Below are 18,314 nucleotides of genomic sequence, written 5' to 3' on the forward strand. Positions count from 1 at the left end.
AAATTATATTGTAATTTTTTCTCTTAAAGGTATAACAACAATTTAAACAGTTATGTATGAGAGAGTGATACACTGTATATGGTGTTATAAAATAAGGGATGGAGATGATTTTTTACAAATTTGAGGGAGGTTTTGAAATTATCTTAAACTTCAAAAGTACAAATGAAATAATTCCTATGTTTAATTGTTTATGATATATGTCTTCATTTATTTATTTGCCTAGATATTTTTCTTTTTTGGTATTTTTATTGTATGTTATTTTTGTTAAAATACTACTGATCCCAAAAGCTTAAGCTTATAGAAAGTAGACTTTCATTTGATTTATATTTTTCTATAACATTTCCCTTTAAATATAGATATGTCTTTTTTAGACTTTTCTCTGGGTCCTTACATTTGTGTTTTTTTTTTTTTTTTTTTATTTTGGATGGAGTTGTTGAATTCAGGATTTTTTGGATTTTTGGCTCGATACCATGTTAAAGTATTAATGATCTCAAAAATTTAAGTTTATGAAAATGAACTTTCATTTTATTTATATTTTTCTCTTAACAATTTTTTATAGAACACAAAGTATATGAATGTATTTTTTGCTAAAAAAGAGTATAAGGTTTATGAAGATTATATGATATGTTTACATCAGTACAATGGATTACAGCAAATGATAACAAAATAATCTATAAAACAAAGGTAATTAAATTAGTAGAGACAAGCCAAGTGCCTACAAAAAGCTAAAGCCTGTCCATCAAGTACGTTGAGGAAGATATTAGTATTTATCTGCATCAGTTTTCTTAAATGTATACTACATACCATGCTTGCTGTTTCTTTCATTAATTAATAAAGTTGACTTTCTGTTATTTATAAATTGTTACCAAAAAGTTCACTTCAATTTTGATTAATACGAATATCAAAAAATACACACTATGTATATATTTGATTAGTACGTATATAGTATGTACATATGTGTATATATTATTATTATTATTTCACATTTATTTTGGCTCAAGTAAGGCATGTACAAAAAGAACTCTGCTTTAATGGAAAAAAAAAAAAAAAGAAAGAAAATATTTCCTTTATAGAGACAGACGCTATGGCACAGATTGGTTTGACATAAATCAAGAAATCAAAAACGAAGTGAGAAAGATCCATATATACCACCAAAATACTAATAAAAATGCAAAAAGAAAAAAAGTAATTAAATGTCTCTAATACAATATATATGTATATTTATAAATGAGAATTTTTCAATAAATATATTCATATTTTAATAAAATATGGATATTCTTTTTGACTATTATCTTCCAAAATACTATTATTAATAATTGTATCATTTAAAATCATATCCTCATTTTAATAAAATGCAAATGTCTACATTGAAAACTGTATTTTTTTTTTTTTTTGATAAAAACAAAACGAACTGTACTTATATATATTTTTCAAAAGAGAAAATTATATATATATATATATATATACATATATAGTTTTCAGCCATAATTTTGCTTTTGCTTCTTCTTTAGTAATCCGGCTTATTATACAAATAGGTTTTAAAATGGAAATTAATACTAGAGATTTCCTTTTTATAAACTTTCCATATAAAAGAACATTAGCCAAAGTAATACACAATCACACACACACACACACACACACACACACACACACACACACACATATATATATATATATATATAAATATGTACAAACAATATGTATTACCCAAAAAAAAAAAAAATGTACAAACAATACGGTTAATTAGTTTCCTTCGCTCCAAAATATCATGATCTAAAATGAAAAATCTAATATATACATATATATATATATATATATTTTACTGTTTTTGGGATTTTCTTTTACTTCTAATTATCATTTTTTATCCTAGCTCTGATGTTAATTAATTAACCTGCTCATACACATTTAATGCAAGATCCGCCTATGAAGATTCATACAGATCATGTGCACATATTCACCCAAAAAAACAAAAAATCATGTGCAGTTAAATTTCTTGAAAGGGTTCCATTATCCCATATATACTCCTTGTTTTACCTTCCATGGCTACCTTCTTCCTCTAAATGGCTTCCAGACCCATTTTTTCATCCATTAATTTCTAATCTTTCTTCCATTAATTCTCAACTTTCTTCTTTCAATCTCATCATCAATGGAATATATTTTCCTACCTTTTGAAGAGTTTTAGCATTTTCTCTGTTATTCACCGAAATAAAATTTTCTATTCCATGTCATTTTTTGCATGAACTATTTTTCTAGATTTTTGGAGATGGAAAAATCATCAATGGTGATGGGAAAATACTTCAATAACAATCCAATCTGGTTTGTCTTACTCTCTCCCTTTCTTTTATGCTTCATCTTGCTTCTACTGAATCTCTCAGTTTTTGATCCTGGAAAAGATGGAGTCACCACTTTAGTCCATGATTTTGCATTTCCAAACCCTCCAGATCAGAAACCAATTAGAGATTTTCTTGGTAACCAAGCAACCCCAAATCTTACCGCTAGGACTAAGAGCAATGATCACTCTGTTCAAACCAATCAAGGAAAAATCAACAACACAACCCAAAAAGGTATTAGCGCTGAAATTAACCAATTCGATTCATGCTTGGGCCGGTACATTTATGTTCATGATCTTCCAAGCCAATTCAATAAGGATTTGCTCAAGAATTGTCGCAGTCTTATGAAATGGTTTGACATGTGTGAATATTTATCAAACAAGGGGTTTGGTAAGAGGATTGAGGATAACAATTCCAAAAGGGTTTTGATGAAAAAGGGTTGGTTTTCAACCAACCAATTTTCATTAGAAATCATTTTCCATAACAGGATTAACATGTACAAATGCTTAACCAATGATTCATCCATGGCATCAGCAATCTATGTCCCCTTCTATGCAGGACTAGAAGTTGGACAACATCTTTGGGACCTAAACATATCAAAAAGAGATTCTTCAGCTCGAAAACTCGTCCATTGGCTATCGAAAAAAGCTGAATGGAATACAATGTGGGGAAGAGACCATTTCTTGATTGGAGGGAGGATTGGATGGGATTTCAGGAGACAAACAGAGGAAGAAACTGATTGGGGTTCAAAGCTCATGTTCTTGCCAGAATCAAACAACATGACACTTTTGTCAATCGAATCGAGCTCGTGGAATAACGACATTGCTATCCCATATCCAACATATTTCCATCCTTCAAAGGAAAGTGAGGTGCTTGTTTGGCAAGAAAGAATGAGAAAGAGAAACAGGAGGTATTTGTTTTCTTTTGCAGGAGCACCAAGGCCTAATTCCGATGATTCAATCCGGGACAACCTGATCAAACAGTGCAAATCTTCTTCCAAACATTGCAAGTTTATGCGATGTGATGTTTCAAATCAATGTGAAGAGCCTGCGAAAGTGATTGGATTGTTTCAAAACTCAATCTTCTGCTTACAACCAACAGGAGATTCATACACAAGAAGATCAACTTTTGATTCAATCTTGGCAGGGTGTATTCCAGTTTTCTTCCATCCGGGTTCTGCTTATGTGCAATATTTGTGGCATTTACCAAAGAATTATAGCAAATATTCAGTGTTCATATCACAAACTAATATAAAAGAGAACAGGGTCATCATCAGTGAAAGATTGCTTGGAATTTCCAAAAATGAGGTCAGGGCAATGAGAGAGGAGGTCATTAAGCTGATTCCAAGGATAATATATGGGAATTGGAGGTCTGACATGGAGAGGAAACTTGAAGATGCATTTGATATAGCTGTAAAAGGTTTGCTAGAAAGAGTGGAGAAAGTAAGGAAGAAGATCAAAGAAGGTAAAGATCCAAGTGAAGGTTTTGCAGAAGAAAGCAGTAGGAAGTTTGATTTGCTAGCTTTTGAAGGAGTAGTTAATCCCTAAAATGAAGGGCAAATGTTTAGAACATTTGAGATATCACTTTTTTATTGTCTTTTTTTTTTTTTTTTTTTTTTTCCTTTTTCTCTCTCTATTATGAAGATTTATTGTTTATTTGTTGTACAGCATATACTGAACACATGAACATGGTGATTATAAACTTTTTAACCAATTCTAATGATCAATTAACCATTCCCTTAGGATGATCAATGTTTTTTTAGATAATTATAAATCGGATTTTCAAATTTGGAAATAGAAAAAGTAAATTAGGGATCAATGACGAGCATTTCCTGTTTGCTCAAAGGATAGGCAACGTTCCTACATGTCAATGGCATTTTTTAAAAAAAAAATTAAAAATTTTTTTAAAACATTTTTGTTTTAAATTTTTTAATAACCTTAATGTAAAACTGAATTTTAAATTGAATATTAATTATAAATAATTAATCAATTTTCAACTATTTATTAACCTTGATGGAAAATTCTAGAGAACTTGGAAACTCCTGAACAGTGCATTTTGAAGAAAAAAATACGGAGCATCTTTGTTATATAAATGGCACCCGGATTGAACAATTTTTTTTTTTTTTAATAAAGTATGAAATTTATTTGTGAAATAAAGAAACTGATAAATATTGTTGAGATTGATTCAGTTGGTAAACTATCACAGCTATACAGCAATAGTGATTTTCATTGGTATCGACGGAAATGTCAGACGTATAATTTTATATAAATATTAATAGAAATATCGATAAAATTAAAAAAATTATAAATATTTAATTTAAAATAAATATTTTTGTGTATGAAAAAATTAATATAGTAAAATAATATAAAAAATACATTAACTAAAATACAATTATTATAAAATAGTTTATAAATATTAAAAATTATTATAAATAAAAAAATATAGTATTTGTTAGCATTAAAATATAGAAAATTTAATAAATAATATTAAAATATATATATATATATATATATATATTTTAGTGGAAAAAAACATGTTTCTCTTACTGTATGTATAACACATTTTTAAAAATTTATAAAATATCATAATACAAATCTTAACTTTAAAATCAATAAATCATAAATGATAGCAATACTGTTCCAAAAAATAAATATACTATTCATCTAAACAAAAAAGTAAATGCATGTCAATGATTTTTTTTTTAAATCAATAAAATTAAAATATAAATTTTGAAAATTAACATGCCATGTAAATTTCAAACTAATATGGCCTAACATTATTAAAGAATATTTACTTTTAATATGATAAGTTTTATTTAAAAGCAATTTAAAAAAATCAATAATTAATTTCTTAATTTAATAAAATATGCCTTTTTACTCAGGTTAAATTTTGAACTTACTATATATTTATATTACTTTAGGCAAAAAATTTGTAATATTAAAGTACCACACAGCCGGATACTCTTTACACTATTTAATCCCACGTGGATTATTTTTTCACATCAAATAACAAGTCACTTTCTTCATTATGAGATCTTTCTCTCCCAAATACAGTTCACTTACAGCTCACATTCTCTATATTCTACAACCAAACCCAAACTCTCTCTCTCTCTCTCTCTCTCTCCTCTGCAACCAAAGCTGATTTTCACTCTCTCTCTCTCTCTCTCTCTCTTTCTCTCTCTTCTACAACCAAAATTCCTTATCCTATTTCATTAAAAAAAAAAAATTCAAAATATCACACAAACTCTTTTTCATCAATATATTGCACAGTAATCAAAGATTCACATATGAGTTTTCCATTGTGAATGAGAATTGGGATTATCTTATGAGCTCTCTGCACAATATTGGGGACATTTTTCCCCCCCTCTATCGGTGTCGATGCTTATTGAAATTTAACATTATTGTCAACATTTTGCTAAAGTCGATGACTTTTTCTTCACTGCACAACAATCAAAGGGAAAAATTATTTTAAATTGTCAATAATTTATTTCGTTTTCTATAAATTTGTTAGGAGCTCTTGCTAGTATCATATACACAGCGGAAGCCTGATCGAGATTGAATAAAGTGTGCAATAAATTATGTCATTATCCATAAGTTTACTAACCTTTAGTGTAGAACCTTCCTAACTATTCTATAAGCGACAGATCTGCGTGTGGGTGCACTTGATCACAAAAGAAATAAGAAGATTAATCTTAAAAAACCTCTGAAACTCACAGTTTCTGTTTTTCTCAGTTTCAGTTTTTCTCTCAAGGTGTTTTATTTTCTACTGTGATTCTAAATCTCTAAAAAATAAAACGTTAAACTTATTAACTGGAGGCTAGTAAACAGTATATTTATAGACTGCTAACCCTAATTCCCCTAGGGTTTAATAACACCTTGGGCCCAATTAATGGACTCCTTCTTGTATCTTAATAATAAATTAAATTGGGCTCTGTCAATTAATGAGCTAGTTTGGGGATCTTACGGCTCATTATTAATTAAGGCTCCTAATCATGGATTAGCTTGCTTCAAGAGCATTAATCCAACAATCTCCCACTTGTTCTGAGCAAGCCTGGGACCGTGATCTTATATGGTGCTATTCCACTAAAAGCCCAGATGTGAACTCCAAGATTAATAATATTTATATTAAATGTATTTTTCCTTTGTAAAATATTAATAATTAATTGATAATAATTTCTGTCAATCAATTAATTATTTATTCTCTTAACTTATCAATTTCTCTAACGGATCCAATGCACTGGCCAGTGACTTTCAACATCCGAGTACCGAAACATGTCAAGAGGATATTTCATACAAATTTCTTTTTTCCCAAATCATCAAGATACTGGCCGTTCAAAATTAGACCTCATCTATTGATAATTTAAAGAACCATAGTCACTTAATTACCTATTTATAATATACTCAGGATTAAGAAAAATAACATATCTAATACCTCCTGCGAATTAATACATTTCACAGAAATTTATCCTTAATTAAATCTCTTTCGATCCTCTCAGAATGACCATAATTCATTCCAATATTTTATAATAACCAAGACAGATTATTTCATAAAATATTGCAGTCTAAATAAAGTGCCCAACTTTATTTAACAACTGTGAGATAATTCATTAATTATGAGAACTTATGACCATGTCTTTTATGGACATATCCATATGATCATATACTACATAATTAATCTGGACCTTATACGTAAAATAAAACGTGCATAAGAATTGAAAATCCATACATTAAATTAGAAAATGAAATTACAATTAATCTTGCTCCTAGAGTATAAATGTAACCAACTCCCACTTACTCTAAAGTAAGTCTGGAATCCTCTTAAGACCCATACAATTTACATGCTTCTCAAACACATGTTTAGGAAGAGTCTTAGTAAAAGGGTCTGCTAGATTCTCCTCAGATGCTATCTTGGTAACCACTATATCTCCTCTATCAATGAAATCACGGATCAAGTGGTACTTTCTTAATAGGTGTTTCTGCTTTTTGTGAAACCTGGGTTCTTTGGACTGTGCTACGGCTCCACTGTTATCACAGTAAAGGGTAATGGGCCAATCTGCACCTGGTATCACATGGAGATCCAAAAGCAATTTCTTAAGCCATACAGCTTCTTTTGTAGCTTCAGATGCAGTTACATATTCAGCTTCAGTTGTAGAGTCAGCAACACAAGTCTGTTTAATACTCCTCTAACAATGACTCCTCCATTTAGGGTAAACACATATCCTGATGTTGATTTGCTAGAATCAATATCCCCTTGAAAATCAGAGTTCGTATAACCAAGGGTTTCAAGACTCCCATTGGAATACACCAACATATAATTCCTCGTTCTCTTTAAATACTTAAGTATATGTTTCATGGCAGTCCAGTGTTCTACTCCGGAGTCTGATTGGTATCGGCTTACTACTCCCACCGCATGGCAGATATCTGACCTGGTACATAGCATGACATACATGAGACTACCAACAGCCGAAGCATAAGGTTTCTTACTCATGAGTTCTTTCTCTTCAGGAGTTTTTGGTGATTGCTCCTTAGAAAGATGAATTCTATATCTGAAGGGTAGAAGTCCCTTTTTGGAATTTTCCATGCCGAACCTGGTCACTATTTTATCAATATAGGAAGCTTGGGATAGAGTTAACATCTTCTTCTTCCAGTTTCGTAAAAATTTGATTCCTAGAATATAGTTAGCTTCACCCAAGTCCTTCATATCAAACTGCTCTTTCAGGTAACCCTTTACGTCTGACAACACTTTCACACTGTTTCCAATTAACAGAATGTCATCTACATAAAGAACCAGAAAAACAACCACTATTCCTTGAATCTTTTTATACACACATGGTTCATCAGGGCTTTTCTCAAAACCATATAATTTGATAACTTGATCAAACCTGATGTTCCATGATCTGGATGCTTGCTTAAGTCCATAAATAGACCTATGCAACTTGCAAACCATGTGCTCTTGACCTTTTGTTATAAACCCTTTTGGTTGCTGTATATAAATGTCCTCTTCCAGCTTCCCATTTAGAAAAGCTGTTTTGACATCCATTTGCCAGATCTCATAATCGAGAGCTGCTGCTACAGCTAAGAGAATCCGAATAGATTTAAGCATGGCTACTGGCGAAAAGGTTTCATCATAATCGATGCCCTCTTTCTGGGTGTAACCTTTTGCCACTAATCTAGCTTTGAAGGTTTCAACCTTCCCATCTGGTCCTCTTTTTCTCTTGTAGATCCACTTACATCCAATTGGTTTTACCCTTTAGGTGCTTCTATAAGAGACCAGACTGAGTTAGAATCCATAGATTCCATCTCACGGTCCATGGCTTTTCTCCATTCTTGCACATCAACATCCTCCAATGCCTCTCTGTATGTGGTAGGGTCGTTATCAGGATTATCCAAAACGACTTGATAAGTCTCTCCTAACAAGGCATACCTTGCAGGTTTACGTATCATTCGCCCACTACGAGTTTGCTGCACTAGTTGTTGTACATGTACAGGAGGATCCAAGTTTTGTGGTTCAAGTGGATTATCAATCTCTTCATTATATCCTTGTTCTTGAGTTTCTTGAATTTGGTCCTGAACTATTTCCTGTGTTTGTTCAACTTCGGGTACATTTTGTACATTTTCCCTCTTTGAACATTAACAGGAAACAGGGGTGGGAAAATAGGAGTTTTTGGTGGATCTCGAACTGAGTCAAGCTCTTCAAGAACCACTTTACTCTTAGGTTTAAAATTGTTCATATAATCCTCTTCTAAGAAAGGGGCATTAGTACTTACTATCACCTTCTTTTCCTTTGGATTATAAAATATTCCACCTCTCGTTCCCTTAGGGTAGCCAATAAATATACACATTTCTGTACGAGATTCCAATTTATGAGATTTCTGTGCCAAGACATGTGCTGGGGCACCTTAAATCTGAATATGGTTTAAGTTGGGCTTGCGCCCTTTCCATAATTCTGTGGGTGTCTTTGAAACAGATTTAGATGGAACCAAGTTTAGTATGTATACAGCTGTTTCTAAGGCATATCCCCAAAACGATTCAAGTAATGATAAATAACTAAGCATCGACCTCACCATATCTAAAAGGGTTCTATTTCTCCTTTTAGAGACTCCATTTTGCTGGGGCGTTCTAGGAGATGATAATTGAGAAATGATCCCCTCTTCAGCCAAGTAAGACTTGAACTCTCCAGACAAGTATTCACCGCCTTGGTCAGACTGAAGATGTTTGATATGGACACCTAATTGCTTTTTGGTCTTAGCCTTATACTCTCGAAATTTATCAAAAGCTTCAGACTTATGGCGCATTAGGTAAACATAACCATATCTTGAGTAGTCATCAGTAAATGTGATGAAATACTCATACCCGCCTCTTGCTTGAACGCTCATTGGTCCACATACATCAGTATGTACCAATTCCAATTGTATGGTGGCACGATTTCCTTTGGCCTTGAAAGGCCTCTTTGTCATTTTATCTTCTAAACATGATTTACATACTAGTATAGGTTCAAAGATCAAGGAATTTAAAATTTCACTTTTAACCAAACCATAAATCCTGCTAGAATTAATATGACCCAATCGCAAATGCCATAGATAGGTTTCATTTGAAGCCTTCCTTTTCTTAGATAAGGGAAGTTGCTCATCATCATTAATTTCAATGGCATTAATACTATAAGGTAAAGGAGTTAAAAAATATAGACCATTCATCAATAATCCAGAACAAATAAAAGTATTATTACTTTTTATTGAAACTGAGGAATTAAATTGTACTGTTAAACCATGTTCAACTAAACAACTAACAGAAACCAAATTCCTCTTAAAATCCGGAAAAAATAAACAGTCTAATAAACTTAAAATTTTATTATCAAAATATAACTCCACTAGTCCTAATGCCATTACGGATACATATTCTCTGTTTCCCAACTTCAAGCTTCTTTGTCCTTTATTGAGTGGGCTGCTTTGTTTGAACCACTGCAAAGAGTAACAAACATGGTTAGTGGATCCTGAATCAATGATCCATTTGTCATTGTAATTCTCCACTCAACATGCCTCAACAACATTTAGGTTACTCATACCTGATTTAGGACAGTCTTTCTTCTAGTGACCTTTCTGTTCGCACTTGAAGCACTTGCCTTTCGGCTTCTTCATTACAGCCGGTTTGACAGCTGGACCTGTTCCCTTCTGCTTCTTGTTCTTCTTTCCACCCTTAGGCTCCCCTTTAGGCTTTGAAGAACTTTCAGCATGATAAGCACTTTTTTACTTCCCGAGAGACCTTTCAGCACTCTCAAGCTCGTGCATCAGTTCAACAAGAGTAAGCTTTAGTTTGTTCATATTATAGTTCATTTTGAACTGACTAAAGCTATTCGGTAATGATTCCAAGATCATGTCTATCTTCATCTCTTGTTCCAGCTTAGCCCCCATCACTTCCGCAGTACTGATGTGCACCATCATCTTTAAACAATGGTCCCGCATACTTCCTCCAGTTATGCGAGTGTTCATTAATGCCCCTATAGCTGCTTGTCTAGCAGTACTGCTACTTTTAGCAAACATCCCATCTAGAGTTTGAATCATTTCTGACACACACTCTAGACTATCAAGTTGCTTCTGCAAATGTTCTACAACGTTGGCAAGAATATAACAGCGAGCTGTTATATTTGCCCGTTGCCAATCTGCAAATTGCTTCTTAGTTTCCTCTTTAGCAGCGGGCTCCTGGGGTTTCGGAGTTGTTGTAATGAATTTAATTCTCTCAAAATCAAGGACAATATAGAGATTGGTTTTTCATAAGTCGTAGTTATTTCCATCCAATGGTTTTTGATTCAAAAATGTAGCTAGAGGATTAAAGGATACCATTTTCTGAAAATTAAAATACACACATATTAACACGTAATCAACACAACAAACATACAAATATGTAGATCCCTTAAACTACTTATCATTAATGTTTATTGCAACAATAATTTAATTTCCATTACAAATACTTATGTTGGGTAAAACATTTGTAATAAATTAAATTTTGAACATGGTATATTTTAATGTCCTACTAAGTTAGCTCCCAGAAAAGGTGAGGTGGATCTCAGACTCCTTAATAACCTACCTCCTTAGACAGAGCCTTCTTAGATAACCCCAAAATATACCACTCAAAATTAATTAAAAAATTAAAACTTTTTGAACCCGATATGTATAGTGTCCTACCAATTCAGCTCCCAGGAAAGGTGAGGTTGGTCTCAGACTCCTTAAAAACCTACCTCCTTAGACAGAGCCTTCTCAGATAACACAAACACATATAATTCAAAATTAATTTTAAAATCAACCATTGTTTCAATAATCTTTGGGCTTTTAATAACACTAACAGAGCCTCGTTGGGAGGATTATTAATGTCACTAAAATTGAATGTAATAACCATTAATTTTAATTTCAAAATTATCTTCAGTATCTAAGTATTGTTGACGTTTGGCCGTACAACCTTATTAAAATTTTGAAATTATTTTAGATCCAATCCAATAAAATCTGGTCATGTTTATCTGTTGGGGCATCACATAACCATTTTCTTATTGGACCCTTAATGTAGCCCGCAGGTTTCAAATTAATTAAATTAATTCTTTAAAACCTTCACTCATTCAATATTTTACATTAATTAATTAGGGTTTTCCATAATAATATTATCTAGATAAAACAAATATTATTATGTACATGTATATATCAAATGATGCAATTATATGGCACCACCTATTCTAAATGACATGTTAAGCACATATCACATGTTATATCCATATAATTTAAACAATTATAAACATAGAATAATTAATAGGCCCTAATCCATGGTTTCCTAGAAAAGAAAAATTACAAGCCTAATAGGCCCAAAAAGCCCAACTTAATATCTGGCCTGTACTTCTTCTTTTCTTCAGATCTTGCAAGTCAATGGGGTGTGGGCCAAGTTAGAATTGGTTTCTAGGGTTTTTAGCCTAAAAAACACAAAACCCTAACAAGTCCCCTATTGATCCCGAGCACCAAAACCGCCGCCAGTCGCCACACAAAACTCGGATCACCATAAAATTTTACAGGAAGGTAGATAGCCAAATAATGAATCTACCCACAAAAACTCATCAAAATTTGATCATGCACGCACCTCCATGCGCCTGATGAATTCAGGCGCTTGAATCCCACTCTCATCCGCTTTGAGTGGAGCATGTGGGCGCATGCAGGTGTTTCCGGTGACCGTTCTCCTCCCATCGATCCTCCTTCGTGTCCTTCAACTTCTTATGATGTTGATCTATCAAGCCCCAGCTCCAATACACATGAAAAACGATGAACAGCAACGAGTATACAGTTTTTTTTTTGGGTACTTTTACATATTTTTCCAATAAATCTGAATTTACATAAAACAAAAATCAAATAAAATTGCAGGAAAAATAAATAAGTAAATCAATCAAGGAGGAAACCCTAGTCTTATAATTAGCCTCTTTGTTACATCCCAAAAAAAAAAATATGCAAGCAAAAATCTACCATGGATTAAGGTCAAAACCAAATCATTCATTCATAATAAAAAAATATAAATAACATGAATAATAGAATCCTAGGTGCCATATATCTAATATACATCATATATACATGAAAAATAAAAAATGGATTCGTTTTATCAGACACTGATTCAATCACGGTTCTGATACCAATTGCTAGTATCATATACACAGCGGAAGCCTGATCGAGATTGAATAAAGTGTGCAATAAATTATGTCATTATCCATAAGTTTACTAACCTTTAGCGTAGAACTTTCCAAACTATTCTCTAAGCGATAGATCTGCGTGTGGGCACACTTGATCACAAAAGAAACAAGAAGATAAATCTTAAAAAACCTTTGAAACTCACAGTTTCTGTTTTTCTCTCAAGGTGTTTTATTTTCTATTGAGATTCTAAATCTCTAGAAAATAATACGTTAAACTTATTAACTGGAGGCTAGTAAACAGTATATTTAAAGACTGCTAACCCTAATCCTCCTAGGGTTTAATAACACATTGGGCCCAATTAATGGGCTCCTTCTTGTATCTTAATAATAAATTAAAATGGGCTCTGTCAATTAATGACCTAGTTTAGGGATCCTACAGCTCATTATTAATCAAGGCTCCTAATCATGGATTAGCTTGCTCTAAGAGCATTAATCCAACAATGTCTCATTTCATCTTTTTTTTTTTTTTCTTTAGCAATAATCTTAGAAGTATCAAATAGAAAATTGAATATTTCTTGTTAAATAATAAAAAAATAATATTTCATTAGAGATTGGATTCAATTCTCTACATTATTTTGAGTTCAAACCCCACTCTTTTATTTTGATTTTTTTAAAGCAGTAACGTGAAAAAAGAAAAAAGTGCATTGAACTTGCTCATAAAACTTTGATTTTTTTGGCCAAAAAAAGTTATATAGTTTGAATAAAATAATACAAAAAGTTTCAAATCTAATATGAAATTCTTTTTGGGCCTTCATTTTCGTGAGGTTGCAGGCACAAACCCATCCCTTTTGATCTTGAAGCTATTAAATTAGGAAAATTTGACCCAATGCCCTCATGAGGATGAGCTTAACGATTGGTACCTTTTTATTTGCTATTTTTTTTCTACCCTTCAATATCCTTTTTAACCTTTAAACAATAAGAAATGACTTGGGTATTCTTATTTTACTTTCCCAGCATCACGTTATTTTCACCACACCACACCAGTATTCCAAAACATTCAAATTTTGCAGTCCCAAAACATACTCACCTCTAGCTTTCCCTTCTCTTGCTCTAATCCCCAACCACTTTCTCTTACCTACTGTTTCGTCCTCTCTCAGTTTTCTCCACAGACCCAATACTTTCTTCTCTTTCCACTCCAACCTTGACACAGAGCCCAAGTCGTCGAATCGACCACCTCTACGGAGACTAATGTGCAGGAAGAAGGTCCCATCGAACTCTTTCAATCTGATTCTCCTATTTTTGCCACCAATGATGAACCTTCTTCTATCCAAGTGGCCACTAGTGTTCTTCTCACCGGAGCCATATCTGTTTTCTCTTTCGCTCTCTCTGCTGCCGTGCAAAGTGTGCCAAAGAATTGGTATAAAATTAGGCTACCATTTTATTTGTTGTTCTCAATTTCAAATTTTAGGAATTGTTTTTTTGTTTTGTTTTATTTATTTATTTATTTATTTATTTGTTTTGGGTACATGATTTTGTTTACTTTAATTCTTGATTTTGTTAGTGATGTAATAATTCAGCCTTACATTGTGCACTGGGTGTTCTTTCTTCAGTTCAATGTTGCATTTTTATTTTTCGTTTTCCCAGATTTCATTTTTTTTTTCTTCTTCTTGTAGTGCTGTGTCTATTGCTATTCTATTTTGCGTTGATAGTCAAATCCCACATATTAGCATGTAAATGTGATTCTTCAAGTTTGGTTAATACAAGAAATTGGTTTTGATTTTGGTTAGTCACTTTGATTTTGTAGTTCTGCTGTATCTAATTGTCACAACATAATCTTGGGGAACTGGGTTTTATATTTTGTCAATTTATCCATTCACTTCTATATGCTTCTAGTAAGGACAATTTGATTACCGATGGTTTCATTGGTAATTACCGAAGGCTCAACGGTAATCAAATTTTTTGGGCAATTTCAGAACTTTTTCCGAACTTTATGGGGATTTTGCTGTTTAGGATCATTGATTAATGTATATTTTGCATGTTGTTGCATGAAACACACATTAAGGGACTTGTGGGACTCAAAAATTTGTCAACTGTAATTATCGAAAGGCCTTCAGTAATTACCGATGAAACATTTGGTAATTTTTCCAGCAAGGGCAATTTGATTACCGATGGTTTCATCAGTAATTACCGAAGGCCTACGGTAATCAATATTTTTTGGCAATTTTAGAACTTTTTTCGAACTTTATGGGGATTTGGCTGTTTAGCATCATTGATGAATGTATATTTTGCATGTTGTTGCACGAAAAATGCATTAGGGGACTTGTGGGAATCAAAAACTTTGTTAACTGTAATTACCGAAGGGCGTTCGATAATTACCGATAAAACCTTCGATAATTTTTCCAGCAAGGGCAATTTGATTATCAATGGTTTCATCAGTAATTATCGAAGACCCTACGGTAATCAATTTTTTTTGGCAATTTTAGGAATTTTTTTGAACTTTATGGGAAGTTTGCTATTTAGGATCATTGATGAATGTATATTTTGCATATTTTTGCACGAAACACACATTAAGGGAATTGTGGGAGTCAAAAAATTGGTCAACTGTAATTATCGATGGCGTTCGGTAATTACCGATAAAACCTTCGGTAATTTTTCCAGCAAGGGCAATTTGATTACCAATGGTTTTATCGGTAATTAAATTTTTTTGGCACTTTTAGAACTTTGTCCAAACTTTATGGGAATTTTGCTGTTTAGGATCATTGATGAATGCATATTTTGCATGTTGTTGCATGAAACACAAATTAGGGGACTTGTGGGAGTCAAAAAATTTATCAACTGTAATTACCAAAGGCCATTCGGTAATTACTGATGAAATCTTCGGTAGTATTTTCAGCAAGGACAATTTGATTACCGATGGTTTCATTGGTAATTACCGGAGGCCCTACATTAATCAAGTTTTTTTGGCAATTTTACAACTTTTTTCGAACTTTATGGGGATTTTACTGTTTAGGATTATTGATGAATGTATATTTTGCATGTTGTTGCACGAAACACATTAGGAGACTTGTGGGAGTCAAAAAATTTGTCAACTGTAATTACCGAAGGCCCTTTGGTAATTACTGATGAAACCTTCGGTAATTTTTCCAACAAGAGCAATTTGATTACCGATGGTTTCATTGGTAATTACCGAAGGGCCTATGGTAATCAAATTTTTTTGGCAATTTTAGAACTTTTTTCAAACTTTACGGGGATTTTGCTGTTTAGGATCATTGATGAATGTATATTTTGCATGTTGTTGCATGAAACACACATTAGGGGACTTGTGGGAGTCAAAAAATTTGTCAACTGTAATTACCAAAGGCCATTCGGTAACTACTGATGAAATCTTCGGTAGTATTTTCAGCAACGACAATTTGATTACCGATGGTTTCATTGGTAATTACCGGAGGCCCTACATTAATCAAATTTTTTTGGCATTTTTAGAACTTTTTTCGAACTTTATGGGAATTTTGCTGTTTAGGATTATTGATGAACGTATATTTTGCATGTTGTTGCACGAAACACACATTAGGGGACTTGTGGAAATCAAAAAATTTGTCAACTATAATTACTGAAGGACCTTCAGTAATTACCGATGAAACCATCGGCATCGGTAATTACCGATACACCATCCGTATTCATTTTTTTTTAAAATGTTTTCACTTCTTAAGGTCTGCTTCTCTCTTATTTGGTTTTGGATAAACACTATTTAAATGTTTTCACTTCTTAATGTTTTTTTTCTTTTATTTTGGCAATGGTTATCATTAATAAAGCTAGATTTAGCACGTTCTTGGTGGAAACACACACTATCGAAACTGTCGGATGAAATTGTGATGATTCTTTTGTGACGGTGGACAAATGTTAATTATCGACGATACATCGGTAATTACTATTGGGCATTAATAGCATCCTTGTCACAGTAAGAAACTTACAAAATACTGAACAGAAAATGACATTTTACCAACGTAGTACGATAGATGGCTTATAAAAAAGAGAAATACAAATTTAAAAGAGATTAGAAGAAGCTTTCAAGCTGGGAATAGTCTTCAATCTAAAACTAACTAAATTTCAATGCATACCATTCAAACAAGGTCAAATGGTCCCAAACTAGAGAGCCAATATTTGAGAACTCAATTACCATTTAAATTCTGATCCTTCTTATTTCTTGCTTTTCCATTTCTCAAAAAATTTGGAGAATTTAATAATGACATTGGGTGCTTAAACTCCCTCTTGAAATGAGAATCATGTAGAAAAACTAAAAACTAAATCTGATTAGTAAGACAAAAATGTACAAGTGTTTTATGAATAAAAACTAGAGAATATTACAAGATGATTTTTTCCACTTACTGTATATAAAGCTTTGACAAGAAGCAAAAATTCTCTGCCGCCAACTGAACATTCCTCTGCCAACAACTATAAAATTGCTAAAAACTATTTTCATTTTCTTGGTGAATCCACCATCAATATATAAACAATAAATGTTGCCCCGCCCGCCATTGAATAAGACAGTTTTCTAAGCATCCAATTCTGTGAACTGACCTTCATGATTTGAAGAATTAATTGATGAAGTAAAATGACTAAAAATTAGTTCCTTCTAAGCTGCACATTGCAATATCAAGGATTGAAAAGACTTAAACCACCTATATTTATCGCAATTAGCACTGATATGCTTGTAATCACAGCAAGCCAAAATAAGGCTGATCCTATAAATCACAAGTTTTTTCTTATCATGCATCAGGAAATTAAAAGTTTACAAACCAGCATTAAACTGAAAGTAATGTCAGAGAATTACCTTGGGAATGTTTTAAACTATTGTTTGAATGTTGGGGTGTGGATTCATCATTAAGACCAAGCGATATTGATATTCTTGATTCTACCCTTGAAACATTATTCAATATTTTGGTAGTTCCAGCTTCTAATGCTACTATTCCTCGAAATTCTTCGCTCACAATTCCCCAGGCTCTTTGCATCCACATATGCTTTTCTGGTTTCCCCAGCTAAAGTAGTATTTCTGGTTTCCTAGAAGCCAACTGACTCTCAAGCTGCAAAGAAAACATAATAATTAACATGTTGGTATGTACCTCGGGATACAAGCTTTAGGAAATTATAACTTAAATGAATAATTTAACAACAACGGTTACTTAAATGTATGTTACCTGTGGCGAGGGATAAAAAGTTGTAGCAATCAATGTCTAGATACCTTTGATCAGGCTTGAGCCTTAAATCTATAGGAGACAACTTTTCCTGCACCCAAAATCAGGATTGGGAAGTCCTCATCCACTCACACAATAGTAA

General features: G+C 32.6%; 2 protein-coding genes and 1 long non-coding RNA gene across 3 annotated transcripts in view; 2 read left to right on the forward strand and 1 right to left on the reverse strand.

The window, feature by feature from the left end:
- The window catches only part of LOC107422148 (putative lipid-transfer protein DIR1), a 324,822-nt gene that overhangs the window by 82,862 nt on the left and 223,646 nt on the right, over positions 1-18,314 (forward strand). The window lies entirely within an intron of this gene.
- Positions 2,186-3,877, forward strand: LOC125423175 (probable xyloglucan galactosyltransferase GT14). Its single transcript, XM_048476795.2, has one exon. It carries the CDS (start codon positions 2,237-2,239, stop codon positions 3,875-3,877), a length of 1,641 nt encoding a protein of 546 aa, XP_048332752.2. The 5' UTR covers positions 2,186-2,236.
- Positions 17,254-18,058, reverse strand: LOC132803321 (uncharacterized). The gene is made up of 2 exons (XR_009638442.1): positions 17,812-18,058; positions 17,254-17,722 (listed from the first exon to the last, which is right to left on the reverse strand). It is a non-coding gene; the product is annotated as an uncharacterized LOC132803321 (long non-coding RNA).

The sequence above is a fragment of the Ziziphus jujuba genome, chromosome 3 (assembly GCF_031755915.1).
Source record: "Ziziphus jujuba cultivar Dongzao chromosome 3, ASM3175591v1".
In the NCBI taxonomy this organism is placed as follows: domain Eukaryota; kingdom Viridiplantae; phylum Streptophyta; class Magnoliopsida; order Rosales; family Rhamnaceae; genus Ziziphus; species Ziziphus jujuba.

What these genes read in the sequence shown, in the direction of transcription:
- LOC125423175 (XM_048476795.2), top strand. Translation starts at nt 2,237, where the DNA reads ATGAACTATTTTTCTAGATTTTTGGAGATGGAAAAATCATCAATGGTG.